Raw genomic sequence first — 20,781 nt, 5'->3', positions numbered from 1 at the left:
CATTCAAATATGTAGGTAAACGAGTAGTCAAGACAGAGGTACATGTGTAGTGAACGGTCGATGTGGCACATGTTTGAATTTTTATGAGTTGATATAACATTTCGTATTTTATTGCACCTCACATTTCCATTTAGGTATTTTCCATAAAGTGTAGGTTTATTAGGGCTATTTTATTTATTTATTTAATCTTTATTGCAAATAAGAAAACACACTGTACAATAAATAGGCTATCATGATGTAATAAAACTATGCTAGATTATTTATACAGTAGCATTTATATTATGTTGTATGTCGTTAAATATTTAATATGCTTGCTCGCTGCGCCCTTGCAGGGTACAAATAAGGGCTCCTCTACTCGATGGCCCAGCGTAGGCCAGTCTAGGGGACGCAGCTATGCGGTGGAATGAGATAGCAATATCACTTACTCCCTCTAACACATAAATGCGTCCCTTGGACTGGCCTGCGCTGGGCCATCGTGTAGAGGAGCCATAATAAATAAACATGCCCACAATAAATGCTTTTCATATCTTTGTTAAGTTTTTAATTCCTTAGACTCCGTAATTTATTACCTCCGGCGTGTAGCCGTGAGTACTTTTGCAGGAACGAAATGTAAGTTTTTACTCGTATATCTAATACTTATACGAGGCATACCTAATACATTTTATAATACGTATTATTCTAAAATAAAACCTTTGTCCATTATTTGGAAACTCCTGGTCTAAAGCCTTTTCATTGCACAGCAGGAACTGTTCACGCTCTCCTTTTTTATTCACAACTGTGTTTTCCATCCCAAGAGAGACATTTCAAAATAGTGCAATTTTCTCTACCGGTGTCTCGGGGTGCATAAAATAAAAACAAAAAATAACCTCTCTCGGTCGAACGCTCTATTTCAAAATATCGTTTTAAACTTTGTTTGTACCTTAGAGACTAGAGTTATTGCAGCTCTTGCGGTTCAGTGATATTAATATTGTCAGGTAAAAGGAGGATACTTTATATAGTGAAACATAGCAACGAGTGCAACTGTAGCGTGTTTTCCCAAGGGACGATGTGAAATGCTTGAAAGGCTATTTTCATTTTACAAAGAAAAGTCTTGACCGGAGGGAGTCGAATTCCGACGTTTCTGCGAATTATTTAACATCACGCACGAGGTTGCGTCACATTCTAGCATTGTGTGTCTGTAATTTATTTTAGGTTGTCTTTGGGCCTTTGTAAAAAAATCTGTTGATTTTATTTCATTACGATTTGTACACAAGTACCGTCACATAGAAGCCCGTTTCAGTGCACTCATTGCTATCATCACTTGTCCTAATTTTGAAATCGCATTTATTGTGATACATTGCGCGCTTAATTTTTTAATAAGCAAAAATAAGAATCGCACCTTTTTTAAATAACTTGTTTGATATGGCTTATAAATAATAACTACCACGCTGTCAATCAGTCGGTTCCTTAACATAAGTATCCACTTTTCTATATAACTAGTATGGATACTTGGTTACTTCAGTTGAGGTGCCGATCGTATGCCACCGACGTAGTATAAAAAAGCACCTTGACGCTATGCTTTTTACGACGAACGGCGTAACTATAAGTACATGCCAATACGAACTACTTTACTTAGGTCTACTTATCTCAGACGGTTGGTAAATAAATTAAGCGGTAATTTTCTAGTAGAAAGTAGCTGAGTTTTAGGACTAGTTTATAAACTATATTATATGTATAAATATATAAAATGTTTACTCACTTAACATAATACAAATAAGCTTCACGCAGCCAAGCCCTCAACCAATCCGTAGCTGATCACAATAACTTCTTACAGACCGCCTCATTTCAACGGTAGACCTGGAAACGATTTAATAATAGTAGCTGTATGAACTGACCACGTCCACTCCGCGCGGCTTGAGCTCGCGGCGGAGGCAGGCGGCCAGCGCGTCGAGCGCGGCGAGCGAGGCGGCGTGCACGCCGCGCACCGGCGCCGCCACGTGCGTGAGGATCGACGACGCCAGCACCACGCGCCCGCGCGCGCGCCGCACCAGCGGAAGCATCACCTGCACCAGCCGGGACGGACCTGGAGTCAATGACAGTTCGCTAAAAACTTACAATTGGGTACTTGACACATGTATTATAACAAAATTTAACTAAATGGATAGAAAATGGGCCATCCATTATAAAAAAAAGCGGCCAAGTGCGACTCAGACTCGCCCATGAAGGGTTCCCTACCATTTATGACGTATTAAAAACAACTACTTCTAGATCTCGTTCAAACCAATTTTCGGTGGAAGTTTGCATGGTAATGTATATTATATATTTTAATAAATTTTTCTTTCTGTTATTTTAGAAGTTACAGGGGGGGGGGGGGGAAACACATTTTTCCACTTTGGAAGTGTCTCTCGCGTAAACTATTCAGTTTAGAAAAAAATTATGTTAGAAACCTAAATATTTATTATTATTATTAGCAATTGTCTTGTAGCCATTTAGTCAGTTTTATCCTAAATTCATTTCCACGCAACATTCACAATTCTTGAGGGAGCTTATTATACAAAACAATACACATGTTATACGCATTTTTCCTATAGATATCGCTTTTACATGCTGGCTGGTATATCATATTTTTATACTGGGCTCGTAGCTCTCTTGCAAACATGTCTTCTCGCTTTTTAAAATATCCTGGGTGGCTTTTAGTAAATAGGCATGCCTTTCAAATGTACATACAGGCTAAGGGGAGAATTTTAAACTTTTGGAATAGAGGTCTGCAACTATCGTCAAATCTAACCCCACCTAATTCACGCAAACATTTTTTCTGAATTATAAATGCCCTCTGAACGTCAACAGAATTGCCCCAGAGTAAGAGTCCGTAATTGAGAGTGGACGACACATACCCATGATAAGCAGTTAACGCGGCCCGAATAGAAATTGAATTTCTTAGACTTCTTAAGGCAAAAACAAACCTCGATAGCTTGGAACATACCAGGTCAACATGATCTTTCCAATTTAAATGTTGATCGATAATTAAACCTAAGAATTTAGAAGTTTGGGTTTCTTCGATAGGAGTATTATTAAGGTTAACATTTATATGTACTAGATTTGAGTTATATGAATGGAATTGTAGAAATGAAGTCTTGTTTATATTAATTTTAAGGTCATTATTTTCTATCCATGTGTTAACGTCGGTCAGCGCATTATTTACGCTCGACTCATACATGGTTTTGTCAGTTCCTTTTATTATTAATGTTGTGTCGTCTGCGAAAAGTATACACCTTTGCGATGTTGCTTGCGGAAGATCATTGATGTATAGCAAGAACAATAAAGGGCCTAAATTACTCCCTTGCGGTACCCCTGACCCATTGACACGACCCTGAGACCTGAACTTCTCCCTTATAAGTTTATTATCCTTAGTAACCGTTCTTGAGATTTCAGTACATTGGATTCGGTTGGCTAAGTAACTTCTTATCCAATCATGGGCATTACCCCTAATGCCATAGCCACTAAGTTTGGAAAGGAGCTTCGAGTGGTTAACACAGTCAAAAGCTTTACTCATGTCAAGAAATATTGATGCCACTGGTAGTTTGTCATTAACACCTCTGATATTTCCTTAATAAAATCAAAACAAGCCAGTTCAGTAGAGCGTGACTTTCGAAATCCAAATTGTTCATAATTCATAATTAATTCATAATTCATAATTTTTTATTGCATGAAAGTGAGTACAAAAGGTGTTAGTATTTACAAAAGTTCATCACAATCTGCCGAGATCCAGCACGCAATATAATATCTTATTGTACTAGTACCTATATCTAAGACTACGAACTAAATTAATTTAGCTATATCTAGTCATGAAATTATAAAAACATGCTACTACAAACCTTTATACGACAAATATTCTTGTAGGGAGTAAAATTGCTTGTTTATGAGCCATTCATGTAATTTTCTAAGGAAGAGTGGTTGTGGACATTCTCTTATTTCTCTCGGAATGTTGTTATACACTTTTATTGCCATGCAGTAACAATTCCTGCTGCATAATTTAGATTTTACTTTAGGCAGCACAAGTTTGGTAGGGTACCTAGTATTAAAACTACATACACTCTTTAACTGTGTGAATAGTTCAGGATATGTTTTTACAAATTTACCTACTTCTAGTATAAACATTGATGGCAAAGTAAGGAGGTTGAGTTCTTTGAACAAGGGTTTACATGTTGTAAGTGGTGGTGCATTGCTTATTGCTCTTATGCACTTTTTTTGGCTGATAAACAGCCTATCAACCTCACAAGAGTTACCCCACAATAAAAGGCCATACCGCAGAACTGACGCTACGTATCCATGGTAGGCAAGGAGAGCTGTTGGTATATCTATTAGAGTTGAAAGCATTCGTAGTGTGTAAACAAAGCTATTAATTTTTTTACATTTCTTTTCAATTTCAGGCTTCCATGAATTATGTTTATCGAGTAACATTCCTAAAAAAGGCAGGCAATAGTATGTTATGTAAAGTTAAATAATCAATTAGTCTTACAAACATAGCTTTCTCAACAACCTTAGACATAACAGGGACCAAAGTAATGGGTCTATAATCATTTGGGTCTTTCCCGTCTCCTTTCTTGAAAAGTGGTTTTACAATAGAAAACATAAGCTGTTCAGGAAAAAATCCTTGAACAAATGACAGATTTATCAAGTGTGCCATGGGACAACATAAGTATGAAGCATTGTTCTTAAGTAAAATCGTTGACATATCGTCATAGCCACAAGACTTGCTACTTTACCACTTTGGAAGTGTCTCTCGCGCAAACTATTCAGTTAAGAAAAAAATGATACTAGATACCTAAATATCATTTTTGAAGACCTATCCATAGATACCCCACACGTATGGGTTTGATGAAAATATGTATATTTTTTTAATTTTATAGCGTATAAAAAAAAACTACTCACTACCTACTACCACACGTATGGGTTTGATGAATATATATATATTTTTTTAATTTTATAGCGTAAAAAAAAACTACTTACTACCTACTACCACACGTATGGGTTTGATGAAAAGATATATATTTTTTTAATTTTATAGCGTATAAAAAAAAACTACTTACTAGATCTCGTTCAAACCAATTTTCGGTGGTAGTTTGCATGGTAATGTACATCATATTTTTTTTAGGTTTATCATTCTCTTATTTTAGAAGTTACAGGGGGGGGGGGGGGGACACACATTGGATTCCCCAATACCCAATATTGCTAGATATCCCTAAATTAAAAATAGGTAGCCTGAAAGAAAAATTGAAAGAAATATTAATAGACACATTCGATAACTCCATAAAGCATGAATAGTAAATTAAATACCTAACATTAATATTAGTATCATAAAATAACTTCATATAAATCAACTATTGTAGTGCCTCTTGCCACTTGTGTTGTAAAAATGTAACGAGTTGTTAGTTTATAACCAAACGTAGTAATTAGCGTTAAGGTAATTTTTTTAAGCACCGCTGTGCTCCTGTCCCGTGCCCGCGCCACCAGTTTTGAGTCACCAATCCTACGTTTACCTACTTCATAATTGTAATACCTACATAAAAATTGGCCATGCCGGGACGGTAGGACAGTGCAAAATCATGTACCTTTTTATAAGTATAACGAGCGAGCTCATCGCCAACAAACTGTCTCGCAGTTTGGCGAATATTTGGTTTTGTGGTACACATATTTTATATTTTAAAGTTAAAAAAAAAACACATTTTACCACTTTGGAAGTGTCTCTCGCGCAAACTTATCAGTTTAGAAAAAAATGATATTAGAAACCTCAATGTCATTTTTGAAGACCTATCTATAAATACCCCACACGTATGGGTTTGATGAAAAAAATTTTTTTGAGTTTCAGTTCTAAGTATGGGGAACCCCCAAAATTTATTGTTTTTTTTTTCCATTTTTGTGTAAAAATCTTAATGCGGTTCCTAGAATACATCTACTTACCATGTTTGAACAGTATAGCTCTTATAGTTTCGGAAAAAAGTGGCTGTGACATAAACGGACAGACAGACGGACATGACGAATCTATAATGGTTCCGTTTTTTTCCATTTGGCTACGGAACCCTAAATATAGTTAAATTACGTTACTTTCTCGTAGACACCGGCATTTTAATTAACTCCATTTTGATACTAATCAATAATTTATTTTTATCTGCAAAGGATTTTACGAGCGTGTGCATTTGCCTGAGGGCCTTTTTACATTTGATTAGTGTTTAGTATATACATTTGCGTAATTTGTATGATCGATGTTCGAAATGATGTTGATATGGCATGTTTTCAATTGTTTGGTTGACTTAACTATGATGTTTAGGCATCGGAATTTTATCGCATGGTAAGACGTTAGCATGCTATGGAGTCGACATTAGCAATAAAATTTCAAAAGTCATTCATGGTTTTATTGACGTATTTTAAGTATGTAATCAAGTTCAAGAACCTTGACGAGTTTATAAATGATGCTTTAATTTTGTTTCTGAGTACCTTATACATAAATATTACAAACAAGAATAATGGGCATTTTTACCTTCTTTTAATATACAGCATTGTTTTTCTGTAATTTGGTATCAATATAAAAAAAATGTTTTATTCTTATTTTTAATATTTAAGTACTCAAAGACAAAATTAAAGGCTTGCTTATAAACCGCTCAAGGTTCCTTTATTCTATTATAAATTTAAAATCACTTGGCATTTATGAGACAACCTAACTTACAAAAACAATCGTCGGCAGACTTGAAGCGGTTATATGCCTATTTAGGATCAATACAATCTGAAGCGCTTGCAGTTAACGGTTTTACTTCATCTTGGTTGGCATTCCTTTCGGTGTGCCGCAAGGATCTTTGTTAGGTCCTTTGCTATTTGCCATTTTCATCAACGATATCCACTGTATTTTTAAACACTCTAATTTTTCTCTTTATGCTGATGACACTAAAATATATAGAGCTGTTAAGAATGTTAACGACTGTTTTTTATTATAGGATAACCTACTCGTAAATAGATTCTCTAAATACTGAGTCGAAAACAGATTAGACCTTAATGTTGAAAAGTGTCATTCCATGTTGTTTACTCGTAAACCCAGCCCAATCTTAATCAAATACACACTTAACTTAACTGGCATCGTCAATTCATATTCAACCAGAGATTTAGTTGTTCAATTTGATTACCCAAAGCTTCTATTTGATAACCATATAAAGAAAATAGTACAGAAAGCTACCAGATCTCTATAATCATGAGATCAACATCAAAATTTAAAATAGTAAAGCCTATAAAAGTATTATACTGCTCGTTTGTGCGATCTATCCTCGAATATGTATCCGTTATGTGGAATCCTTGTTACGACATCTACATTATAATTGATAATTTAACGTGACTGTAGGACTAAGTAAGTATAGTAAACCAGATAATTATTGACTCTAGTGTCTTCAATTTTCTGAAGAGCTCAATTGCGGCACTCGGAATTAAAATATTGCGGGAATCTGAAAACCCTAAATATTCATACGAGGTCTGGTCTCATCGTTAGCTATACTTATTTATTTGACGACATAAAACCCGTCAAAATATTTTCTTTATTGCACATTGTCATAAAAGCTAAGTAGTCGTTTTCGAGAATTTAAACCGACCGTGACATCATCTAAAACACGCAGACAGCTCAAATAAACATTTAATTTTACACGAATAACATCAAACAGTCGTCAAACATAATGTGATATTATAAAAAATCAGCAATCATTAAAACTCATTTATTTCTAAAGTTTTGTGAAACCGACATACTGTTGCACTACATTATTTTAAACTGAACACCGCGAATATTAAGGTTCTGGATATATTATTTCATTGGGAAACTGTAATATAATAATACTGCTAAGTGGTTTTTGTTCTTAAAATTAATGAAGTATGCAAAAATAAAATTAATAACGATTGTCAACGAATCCTGAAGAACAAAATCGCTATACGTAGCGTGTTCAGATCTAATCATATTTTAATTCTTGGCCGCGATTACAAAATCGTGCGTGCGATGTCAACACCGCTAGTTGGGAAATTATGAGGAAAATTAAATTAGATTGATGACATTCTGGCGGGTAAAAGAGGGCGGCTTTTACTGTGCCCAGCGTTTATTTTATAATATTAACGTTTTTTGCACATTATTTTCACGCAATGTTAAGTGGCTTCAGATTTTATTATTCATAAGTTTTCGCAGATGTGAAGCGAACGTTTTTTCTGCTAACTACGAAATAGCTGTAAAAGTGAAGCATGAGTATGTAAAAAACGAAATTTGATCTCTTTCTTTATGCCTAAAACCTGAGTGAAAAGCGTACAAAAACTTAAAATAAGGTTTTTTATTAGTGTATCTTGGAAACTAAGAACGATGGAAATAGCCATGTCATGCCGATTTTTCGTGTTTTCTATCATGGGTAATATAAAAATATTGTTACTAGCGCCATCTCTCCGCAAGTAATCACATCAGCAACCACCTAGCGTAGCTTACTCACCTAACAGATTCACCTCCATCGCGCGCCGGATGACCGAGAACGGCACCCACTCGAGCTCGCCAAGCGCGCACCACGACTCGCAGTTCACGATCGCCCACAGGCCCTGCGCGCCCTCTGGTAGGTGGTCCACGATGTACAGCGACGCAGACAGGATCTGAAGAACAGAGGTTCCGCTCATAGGGTGCGTTACGACGGCAAAATAATAACATCAACCTTCATAATTAAATTTATTACAGATCCAATTTCAACAAATCGGAATACGGGACAGGGAATTTGACCTTAGCCCATGAGCTGAAATTGCACGTATAGTAGAGTTACTTGTCAGGAATGCGATGCGGTACCAATAATATTTATTTAATGAAATGAAAAGGAAATTTTTTCAATTTTTTTTACAGATATACTGGCCAATTCGAACGTGCACTGACATTAAACCGTTCCGTACAAGTATTCGTGCAAGCGAGACGCCCGCGCGAATTGAAGCTAACTGATATGATTCCAGTATCATTATAATTATCAGTTTGAAGTCAAAGCATGACCTGTTAGTACCAAATTACCACGAATAAATGATTCCATACTATCAGTCCCTTTGAACAATTAACAAATATAGCATAACTATTATATACCATTTAAGCAGAAATGTGCCCTTTTATGTGATAGATCGGAAGCTGGCCGCTCCAAACCCTAACTCATCGTATTACCGGCAATAAGGATTTTGCAGATAAAGTAGACCATTAGTGGTCCTAAAATAAATTGGTCTGCCGTGGTGCAACCTGGCACGTTTTGAACAAGATTTTTTTTAAGCAGAGTTTTACCGAATAAAACTCATATGCAGAGATAGAGACTATTAAGTAGAACGTGAATCAGCAAGTCTGCCTCGTCAAATGTTGGCGGGTGTTGCAGGCAGCCCACATTTAGCAGTCTCCTGACAGCCATATTTTACCTTATCGACGACCGAGTGAAACCAATTTTTTACATTGGATCAAGTAAAACTGCATACATAAATTTTGGTCTGCCAGTACGCAGCCTGGCAGTTTTTCATATGAGTGGTTTTGTCAATTACTTATATACCGTAAGTTTTTGAATACCTAAGAATCTTTAGGGGCCATATGGCTGTCAGCTGACTGCTAAATGTGGTCTGCCTGCAACACCCGCCAGTATTTGACGTGGCAGACTTGCTGATTAACGTTCTACTTAATAGTCTCTATCTCAGCATATTAGTTTTATTCGGTAAGTGTGTAAAATATTTTATAAAAAAAGGGTGTTAAAAAAAATCTTGTTCAAAACGTGCCTGGTTGCGCCACGGCAAACCAATTTATTTTAGGACCACTAATGGTCTACTTTATCTGTAAAATCCTTATTGCCGGTAATACGATAAGGTAGGGTTTGGAGCGGCTAGCTCCCGGACTATAAAAACAGCACATTTCTGTTAAACTGTTCTAAATCGTAAATCGTTAATTTCTTAGTAAATAAGTATGTAACTTCTGTTTTGATTTTTATTACTTATATTACTTATTGGTACTGTGTTTCCTTGTAATACTTTACCAATATATTTAACTAGTGTTACCAAGAACCAATTAAATCTTCGACATGCATAACTTTGCCACTCAATTCTAAATATTGTTGAGTTCGTAGGTATATGCCTAATTTCTAAGTTAAGTCTTCGCTTCTTCTAATTATAGCACTACGTACTCTAAATAACTTTGTTATCGCTATGAGAAACATTATACAGTTTATTTAAAAAAATATTTCCTAAAATACCTACATATTTAAATCCTATTCAAGATAATATTACATGATGAAATTTTTCTATAATAGAAACGAAGTCGCAAGTGGTATAAAATGGTAAAATAAGTCAAGCTATTTTTCGTACATTGACATTTGCGTAAACTCAGTTATTTAACAGAAGTTCAAAGCCAGGGACAAACGCTTTAATGTCTATATTACAATAAAGAACCAACACAAAGATGGAAGGTTTCAAATTGGCGCAACTAAATGAGATAAATTAGTGCCGCGCTCTCGGCAGAATTATTAAGATCAAAGCCTCTGTGTTGTATACAAAATTACAGATTAAACTTTATGAAATGTAGATTCGCCGTTGCGTGATAATCGTTTACGTTCCGTAGCGTAGCGTAGTGATCTCTCACTATCACTCTTTCATATTAATGCGACGGAGACAGTTGCGTTTCGTTCGCTACGGAGCGCAAACGATTGAAACGTTAGCTAATTTTCTCTAACGCCTTGACAATAGAGACATGTTCAAATATTCGTGAGCACCTTGGCCACTCCGATATATCTGATGGCGACTGTACGAGGCATTTAAAAACAAGAAATAGAACACGCATCGCTTGTTAGTTTGGTTGTCGCCAATCGGCGAACATGGGCTTAATTGGTATTCAGTTGCCGCAGACAACAGCAGTACCTACTCCATATCATGGGGTTTGATTTGCGAACAGTCTTTTACGTCGAGTAAACTATCGTTACATTTTATTAAAGCTTCCATTAGCATCAACAGCAACAGAAGGTATGTTACAGCATGGACATGAATTCTCCTTCCTTCTCATTCATTAATAAGCTATCTGAGGAACACTTTGCCAAAACGGAGAATAATAAATAAATAAATAAATATTACTGGACCTTCTTACACAGATTGACTAAGCCACACAGTAAACTCAAGAAGGCTTGTGTTGTGGGTACGCAGACAACGATATGTATAATATATAAACACCCATGATTCAGGAACAATTATTTGTGCTCATCACACAAAACCCCGGACCATCGGCTTCATAGGCAAGGTCACTACCCACCAAGACCAAGGTCAGACCGGTCATCAAAACCTCAAACCTGAAAAACAAGAGTGAACCTCAAAAGAAGTGAAGGCTAAATCTTTTCACAACAGAAGATGCTGAACCTGTTTGTGCGTGGTATGGGCCTCAGAAGCAGTAAGCTGGGGATGCAACCGGTTAAACGTTAAGATGAGAGGTCTGACAGTTTAGTGTCATGAGGAATAAATAACAATAATTATACAGTTTACCAAGCCATTTCCGTCAGCAAAAAACGGCTGAAAATGAAAAAGAATGTAGGCGCGAAGCACGAAATTTTTTTAGGAAGGAAGGTTTTTGCTTAAAAAAATTGAATTTCACTCTTTTTTCTACTGGCAAAGTGGGTTTGCCAGTGTATAATTGATAGCCACTCTTTGGTTATCTCAAGTTTTCGAAACTGCTATATCTGCTCTTGTGTAATCTCTGACAATACTGTTTAACTGCTCACCTTTTAGCTTAATACCTATTGTAGTGTTTGTATAAAAGCAGGGACCGGTCCGGTATCCCCTCCGAGGGTTTTGGAAAGGGTTTTTCGTAAGGCTTTACTTATCACAGCCGTTGCTTTCTAAAACCCTTTCATTTAGCTTTTAAAGCGCTTCTTACGGATAAGCAGTTCTTTTTTCGAATGTCTAATACCCGTTCCTCCTGATCGCTTAAAAACCGTTTCTTAAAGGCAGCCTCTTGAAGGGGTACACCTTACAAAGCTTATGCCATTTAGATTTTTCTATCCATAAAAAAAGGATTAACATTGCAAATTTATGTTTAAAATGAAGCACTGTGTGTCTAGCGCGTTGACCTGCTGTCAAGGTGTCGTAAATCTTTGACTTTAAAAAGGAATAATGAGAGGGCTTAGTTGTAGCGGAAACCATTGACATATATTTAGAGACTGACCTTACGGGCACTATTTAAGAATGGTACTAGTTCAGTGGTGTCACTAACGAATTCGAGCCAATCGCGCAGTCTAACGCAACTCTTTTAAGAGAGGTATGGGCATTGTGAATGTCATCTCGCTTTGTGAGGTAGGGCACAGCCAGTGGATGTCATTCCAGATCTAGAGCAGAGCCCAACTGGAGAAGTACCTCCACCTGTAACCTCCCCTACCCACACCCCAAATCTACCCCATCTATTAAACCCCGGACCTAATAAAATACTGTACCTAATCGTTAACAATCCCACCTTTAAAATTACCCCTAAAATTTACCCCAACAATAATTTTACCTTAACAATTATTTGGCCAAGTGATCGTCTAGTTAAAGGTTAGGACCCCTCGAAGTGAACCGCGGTTCCCTAGATTCTTTAATGAGTAACAACTAAATCTTGGACTCTGATTCTACCTGATTAAGTATTACCTAGATGTTAAGACTCAGAAATTTACTATACTAAATAAATTATTATGTTGATAGGAAGTAATCGATAGGATTTAATGTTAAGATTCAACCTTCAGCAAAATACCGTAAGACTAAGTTATTCCAAACCTTTTTCTATATTAAATATGACGCCTTATAAGTAGAATGAAAATATATAACAATCGACAAGGTATGAGCAGTGTTGTGGTAAAGAATATAGGCTCCGCCCACATGCTCAAGGTCGTAGACGACAAGTGTAGCCTTAAGTTACAGAAACTCGATGATTTTTGATGTAATGTAAGATATATTTTTATTAATTTATTAGGAAGATATTTAGTTATTGCAGCATATATGATTATATAAATATAAAAATATTTTTGGTAAAATCCTGCTACTCCTATTAAGTCTTCGGGGTAACATTGAAGCAGCACTCCTGGGTTAAGCCCATTTACACACTTATATTAAGATTAAATATTATTACCTATCGATCCTATCATCTTCTAAACGAGGTGTGAATGGATCACACGTGCTGCCTCTAATGCTAGATGCAGGTCTGAAGACTCTTACTCCGATCAGCAATATCAATCGGGTCACCTACTCCAGCCAGACGGGCTATGACCAACGCTTCGCAACCCTAAGCAAACCTAAGGACTGACGAAAAGAAGCGATAAGTATTCGTCAGACACCATTTACTTATCTTTTTATATCCAAAAGCTAAGGCTACTAAGCCATTATCCCAGTCCCCATAGCTAAAAGTAGGCTGAATTCCTAGGCCTTTTAAATGTATAAACGAAGTACACGTTCAACTCATTACTGTACTTTATGAGATCGAACTATCAAGATGAGTATTATTCCACTCAAAGATTCCAATGGACTGCGCTCGCCTGCCAAAGGGTCTCTAAAACAAACCATTCTTTAATCCCAGAATAGTCTGTGTTCCTAAACCCAACTTGATATTTAAGGATTGAATATATAAATACCTTAGGACCTGATCGTAATACTCAGTACTTCGTCTCTACACCAAAAACCCAGAAAAGAAAATAAATAGATATAAGATGTTACAGATAACCCTCAACTTTCCACTCAGAGTAACAGTCTGGAAGATTTAGGTAATTAAAACCCATTACCAGTATTTCACTAATATTATCATTAGTACACGTTATAAAACCATAGCTTCACGTCGTTAGAACCTTTTGAAAGATATATATATATATACATACATACACCAACCAATCGAATTTCTAGATCAAACCTAAGAGAGACCCTATAACAGTGTGTGTGACTCTACCCTATTCCTACCCTTAGACCCTAATCTAGTATGTCCAGAACACAGATCGTACTTACCATTGATCTAGTGATTTGGAACATACACAAGTGTATCCCTAAGTCTAAGCTGTAAGCATTCGGCCGACAAAACCGAGGTATAGCAAACCCTAGTGTCTGTGTGATTGGCCCCCTCCTCATCGCCACGTGGGCACGGTGGATGAGAATAGACCGCCCTAGCATGTCTATAGGTAATCAGCACACTAGCACACACACCCGTACCAGTCACATGGGATACCCCGCCATGATTAAAACTTTATCTGTGTTTGTTACCAATCATGACAGAAGCTCTCCCGCGATCAGCACTAGCATGAGCCAGAGTACCGAAATATATAAATATATTTAATACGAGACCTAGCCTCAATTACTGCAGACTTCAGTGAGCAGAGATTACTCTCAATGGCACGCACGTGATGCCCTCACATTCATCTAACAGCTGGACCTTGAGACCAGGGAGAGTATGTTCGCCTCTTATGTTGGTAAAGAAGAGACGCCAAGCCCTCTCAACTTGGAACAAAAGACTTCTAAACAGCTGCAATTTGCCACCGTTAGGGAGAAGCTGCTTAGATAGACAAACTGTTAGTCCAAACAGTGATCTGGCTTTATAAAATATCAAACGAACACCATAGAAAGGTAGTAAAATAACTAAGTTAAATTTTACTAGTAAATCAAACATAAAATGAAGCTCCTCCTGACACCATTATCCAAGCCCAATGTCTCGGAAATTACTTTCCGCAACACTCAGCAAGACACAGTGCAGAAAACTTCACAATAAAAATAACACAAACTGGAAGTAAAGTATCTCCACCATAGCCTAAGTTTAGCGTTACGACGACATTGTCCCCGCAAAACCAAACACAGACACAATTTACAAGTTTAAATTTACCAGGATAATTCCCAGCAAACACAAACAAATAGAAAGAATGGTAGAGGCACTTCACTTACCAAAAGCCAGAGATACTGCTAGTCCGACGGGTGAAAAATTAATGCCCATCCTCCGTACTTTACGGCCCTTTTATATACTTTAGTAGCGACATAACAGCGACATAACGGCGACATAACGGCGACTAGCGACATAATAGCGACATAACAGCGACATATTGGCGACTAGCGACATATTGGCGACATAACGGCGACATAATAGCGACATATCGGCGACATAATAGCGACATAACGGCGACATAATAGCGACATAACGGCGACATAATAGCGACATAACGGCGACATAGTAGCGACATAACGGCGACATAGTAGCGACATAACGGCGACATAGTAGCGACATAACGGCGACATAATAGCGACATAACGGCGACATAATAGCGACATAACGGCGACATAGTAGCGACATAACGGCGACATAGTAGCGACATAATGGCGACATAACGGCGACATAATAGCGACACAACGGCGACATAATAGCGACTTTTACGCACACAACGACAGTATTCGCTTAGTAGTCAGTTTAAGTAGACCAAAAAAATGATAAAATGAAACGTTTCAAAACCTATCAAGCATGAATATGCCAACATTATTATTTACCTTCAGGTATTATAGTTTTGTTTTCTGAAAATAACGTCTGTATTGTAATATTTTACGTTTATTATTAAGTTAGTAACTCAATGTTCTTTATTACACCAATAATTATGCATTTATTCTAGGTTAACTTCAATTGATTATTATCATTCTTCGCAGCATTTTAAAATAAATAAAAAAATGAAAATTCACTGAGTGTTATGTATTTAATCGAAATCACAAGTGGTAAAATACGGAAACGTGTCCTTCAAGTTGTAATTGTTAGAATACGGAGTGAAATCATGACTGAAAGATGCAAACGAAGAGTACTGTAGTTTTTCATTATTTTCTATGTGTTTTAATATAAAACCAAGGCCAATATTACGAAATAGGCATATGGCTAGTCACATCCGCCCCCAAATTTAAGGTTTTTATGAATTACCACAGGAATTTATAAAAAACTTCAATTTCCTCTAGATTTAGTCGGAAAATTTCCCCCCCTTTTTTAAACGTGTAGTGTGTATTCCAATACTAAGTGACTGTTAACGACTTGGCGTTGAAATCAGTTCATCAGAACTCCGTCAATGATCCAAGACAACTTTTTCCCCAGAAACCTCGCTCTGCCAGAGATACCAGATTGTGAGTCCGATAGGTCCTATTAACCCGTTCTTGCCAGCTCACCCCGGTCTCGGCGAGATCTTTTTCTCTGTGGACCGTACACTTCCGTAGAAGAGCATCTAATGAGACAGCAAAAACTCCCCATGCAAAACGAAGAAACCTTTAATTTTTATAAGTACGAAGCTTTCAAGTTCCATTGCCAAAATTCAAACCAAATTTCACTGCCTTATCACTCTCAGCCACGTGTTCTTGGCGCGTGTCTCATACTTAAATAAGATACACCGACCTTTAAGTTTGTTTGGGTGTGTTTTTTTTTGTTTTTAAACAAACTTAAAATTGACATTAGTTGACACTAGAGAGTACCTCAACATGGTACAGTAAAAATATTTTTGTCTAAACTAAAGAATCAATTTTTTTTTTTCTAATTATTAAACCTTAGACCTTATACCAATAAAACAACCTTATAATTATGTTTAATCAATTCTTGAGAAGAGCCTCGTCGGTTCTAGACGCTCACGGCCCATAAAATTTGTCGAATGTCGGATATATCCCATCCAAGATGAGTGTGTGGATTTCGTAAGTGTCTTCATACCTTGTAGAGTACTAACTAGAAAAATCTACCCTTTTAAATGGGTCTAATCCAATGGATTTTAACCTACTGATAAGACTTTTCCAGTTAGTTGTGTTTCCCCTTCCCCCCCTTTTTGTTCCCCTGCAAACACCGACAAATCTAGTTCGATTGCACTCCAGCCGTTGTCTATCTGTATCAATCCATTTTTTCTAAAAAAGGTACATCCGTCTACTACACGTCCATCATCTGATATTCATACATCTCATTCATAAAACCTCACATATTCATAATTATAAGCACTCATTGCACATATCCATTCCTCCTCAGTTACGCATTCGTACGATTTTTACAGACAGCCAAGACTCTTGAGATGCAATCAAAAATAAAAAATCAAACAAAATTTACTATTGTACTTTCAATTGAAAGAAATAAAAAAATCTCATTATGTCCTAGCCCCATACTAGCTAGGGTTCAGAACCGGGAAATCCCGGTCTCGAAAGTACCGGGAATTCCCGGTTCTTTTGTCAGTAAAATGGAACCGGGAAACCAAATTTGATTCCCGGTTCTTTCGGTACTTTCGGGAATTTTATTTTTATTAAGCGATTCACACTACTATTTACTTATTTACTCTTACTTTAATTTTCCACACTTTCTACTATTCAAACATTCAAAACTAACGTGAATAATTCAGCGTTAAAATAAATAACGCGCGAAATTAATGGTGCGCTCGATATTACCAATAACTACCTACACTCGCTCACTGTTGCTAGGAAGGAAAGTAAGTATATAGTAAGTCAAGCTTCCCCGCGCCTGCCGCGCATGCCCCGCTCGCGCGCCGCGATCTTTCGTTCACTCACTCAGTTTTCGGATTGCATTGCGCGCGTGTGTGATTTTGATGATAACCTCAAAGGCTTTTAGTAGATTTTGTTGTTAATTTCTGACAAAACGAGGTGAAATATTTAAATATTTTAATTTTAATTTTGTTTTCTTTGAAAAATGTTTAAGATATTTATAAATAAGTATTTAAGGAATCTCAGGTGACTGGCTAATTTTTACCATTTTATTGACAGTTAACACTTAAGAACCTAACAAAAACACTGTGATTGATTATAGTCTGATTTATATATAATAACTTACTACTAGGTATGAGAATAGAAAATAGTTTAATTTTGTTGCTTTTGAAAAATGTTTAAGATAATTCTAAATGTTTAAGGAATTTAAAATGACTACCTAATTTTGACCATTTTATTGACAGTAAGTTGTCGTTCTCCTCCCGTCCAATGAGAGATGGCATTCGACTTCTCTGTCCGAGACACGGCAGTTCAGCAGCATTTCGTGGCAGTTTTCGCTACTCTGCTACGAAATGCTGGAACAACATACCCCCTCCAATACGTAACTCTAAAACATTACTCACTTTTAAACTTAAATTTAAACAATATCTTTTCAGCTTCCAACTGCCGTGTTCTTCGCGTTCCATGCACCTTAGTTAGATTATGATTATTTTATGTTATAAATTGAATTATTTATCTATTTTTAACGAGTTGCCTTTTTATGTATATATGCTCTACTATATATTAAACTAAATACATGTCTGACTTTACCTGTTTATATTTTTATATATTTTTAGATATTCCCAACCCACTCACTTCCGCTTTGAAATTTTTCCGTGCATTAGTTTCTAACTTGTGTTAAATATTAATACTTGCTAAATCACTGTCTGACACTGCCTTTACTGTTCCGAGCTATCTTCTTGCCCTGGGCTCCACGGAAGACCAGCGATGTAGCATATATATGTTAGAGCATATGCTGAGTGGTGTCCAATTGTAGCCTCTATTACAGCATCATCACTGTAACTATTGCATGTTAGTATAAGTTACAAGTAGTTATAACTGTTTAGTGTATTAGATCTTCTTTCTTACTTTTTTTTTGTTTTCTAATGTGGTGCTGTTTGTAGATGGTTTTGCAATAAACGTTTTTCTATTCTATTCTATTCTATTCTAAAAACTTAAGATCCTAAGAATAACACTGTGATTGACAATAGTCTGATTTATATATAATTACTTACTACTAGGTATGAGAATAGAAAATAGTTTAATTTTGTTTTCTTTAAAAATGTTTAAGATAATTCTAAATGTTAAGGAATCTAAGATGACTGCCTTATTTTTACCCTTTAATTGACAGTAAATACTTACTTTAGTACCTAACAATAACATAACACTATGATTAATTATAGTCTGATTTATATACTACTAGGTATGAGAACAGAAAATAGAAGAAAAAATTTCGAATTAAAGTTACTTGAATACAGAATTTTAGTTTACTTTTGAAGCATAACCCTTGTTTTCTATGACAAAAACTAGCAAGAACCGAAAATACCGAAAAAACCGGGAAATCCCGGTTCCGTAATACAAAAGTACCGAAATTCCCGGTTCTCAAAAAGAATACCGGTTCCGAAAACACTAATACTAGCCCAATACCCCTTTTTATTTATTTAATATTTACTACTTGAATACATATATATATTTTTAATAAATATTTAATTCAACTGACACACGGAGAGAAAACCCAAAATATTTTTTTATGATAACGCTCAGCAACTAATCTCCATGTCCTTTACTCACTAATACCGTTCAACAATGCAGTGTTGTCTACCCATTATATAGTAGACCATCGCACCGTGGATATATACAATTAGCTGACAAAAAAAAAAGTATCCCACCCTGTATAGAAGTTTGCATGTTAGAATCCTAAGCAATTATGGAAGAATTGAGTATAGTGATCAACACATTGCCTACTCTAATGAAAGCATTTGAAAAGAATAGAAAGCTTGAGTGTGCGAAATAACGACCTCATGTAGCCTCGACCCTCAGCCGAAGAGTCGAGAATGAAAACAAGTGAATAGTACTGCTTACAAATAATGAAAAAGTAATCCCGAAATGCGCCTAATTGTAATGTCTAACTATTGCCCTACCAAGAGCCCAAAACCACGCTCTATTATGCAACATTTATATATCAGCTAAATGTCATACAATTTTGTTTTCATTAACTTGATACTGGGAAAATTGTCACATCGGGCAAAAGCCATTCATCTACAAAACTTGGCCTAAATTGGAATGCTATTGCAATAAAACTTTAAATTGACTCTAGATGTAATCTGCCTTTATATGGTTAGGCCATTTCTCATTTCAACATTTCAAAATATGCTCAAGAGTGAATCATTAAAAAAATTAAAACCAACGTTGTACAATCCGTGTCATAAAATGTATCAGAAATTAGATTTTTTTTTTCCCTGTACAATTCCGAACATTTCTCAAATAGCATTTGAGATGATGATGATGATAAATAATAAATAAATAAAAAAATTGATCATTTAAATAATGACTTGAATTAAAAACGTTTTACCACACAATGCATTTTACATAAGTTATTGACTTATCACACCAAATATACCTATACATATGTAATTATTACATCCAAATTACAGCAATTATATTAAACAAGATTCGAAACAACAATGTGCTTTACACAAAAATATCCGCTTAAATCTGCCTCTTATTTTAGGTATTTCTTAGTAAAATTCAAAATAAATAAATAATGGCAAGAATAAAAGTCCCATGTATAAATTGTTTAATAGCAAAGGAAAAGAATTTTATAACAATATATATATTTTTTTAAGACTCACAGTATCTCTTCTGGACTAACGCAAGTTGCTTACGATTTCATGCATTAATTTTCTTCATCTACCATGATGCTCAGTAGACCTCAGGACAGTTGCAACAGGAAGGCCTGTGTTCGTTGCTACTTGATCATACTAGCAGCTTGTAAACTGATGATGGTGTCTTATCTCCTCTTCTGACTTGTCCAGCATGAATAACTTGTCGAGATTATCCGGTATTACAGCTTTCACAAAGCACTTGAAAACACTTTAACACTATTAAATATCACACATTTTGACACAAACACATGTTAACTCACTCAATTAGAAGTCAGCTTTTACTTCATTTGAAACGATTTTACACTTTTACTCGCACTAAAACACACACTCCGTTTGACTCAATAAAACAAAATCTAATATTAAATACATAGGGTTCCTAATTTACTAAGCATAATTT

The 20,781-nt window shown here is 36.0% G+C and overlaps 1 protein-coding gene across 1 annotated transcript in view; it reads right to left on the bottom strand.

The window, feature by feature from the left end:
* Positions 1-20,781, bottom strand: part of LOC133533645 (D-beta-hydroxybutyrate dehydrogenase, mitochondrial-like) — a 58,241-nt gene that overhangs the window by 18,994 nt on the left and 18,466 nt on the right. The window contains exons 2-3 of the mRNA XM_061872675.1: positions 8,481-8,634; positions 1,875-2,062 (exon numbers count right to left, since the gene is read on the bottom strand). Coding sequence (XP_061728659.1) covers positions 1,875-2,062; positions 8,481-8,634 — 342 coding nt within the window. The remainder of the gene's footprint in view (positions 1-1,874; positions 2,063-8,480; positions 8,635-20,781) is intronic.

This window comes from Cydia pomonella, unplaced genomic scaffold (assembly GCF_033807575.1).
Source record: "Cydia pomonella isolate Wapato2018A unplaced genomic scaffold, ilCydPomo1 PGA_scaffold_188, whole genome shotgun sequence".
NCBI lineage: Eukaryota > Metazoa > Arthropoda > Insecta > Lepidoptera > Tortricidae > Cydia > Cydia pomonella.
This window is presented reverse-complemented; position numbering and strand designations above follow the sequence as displayed.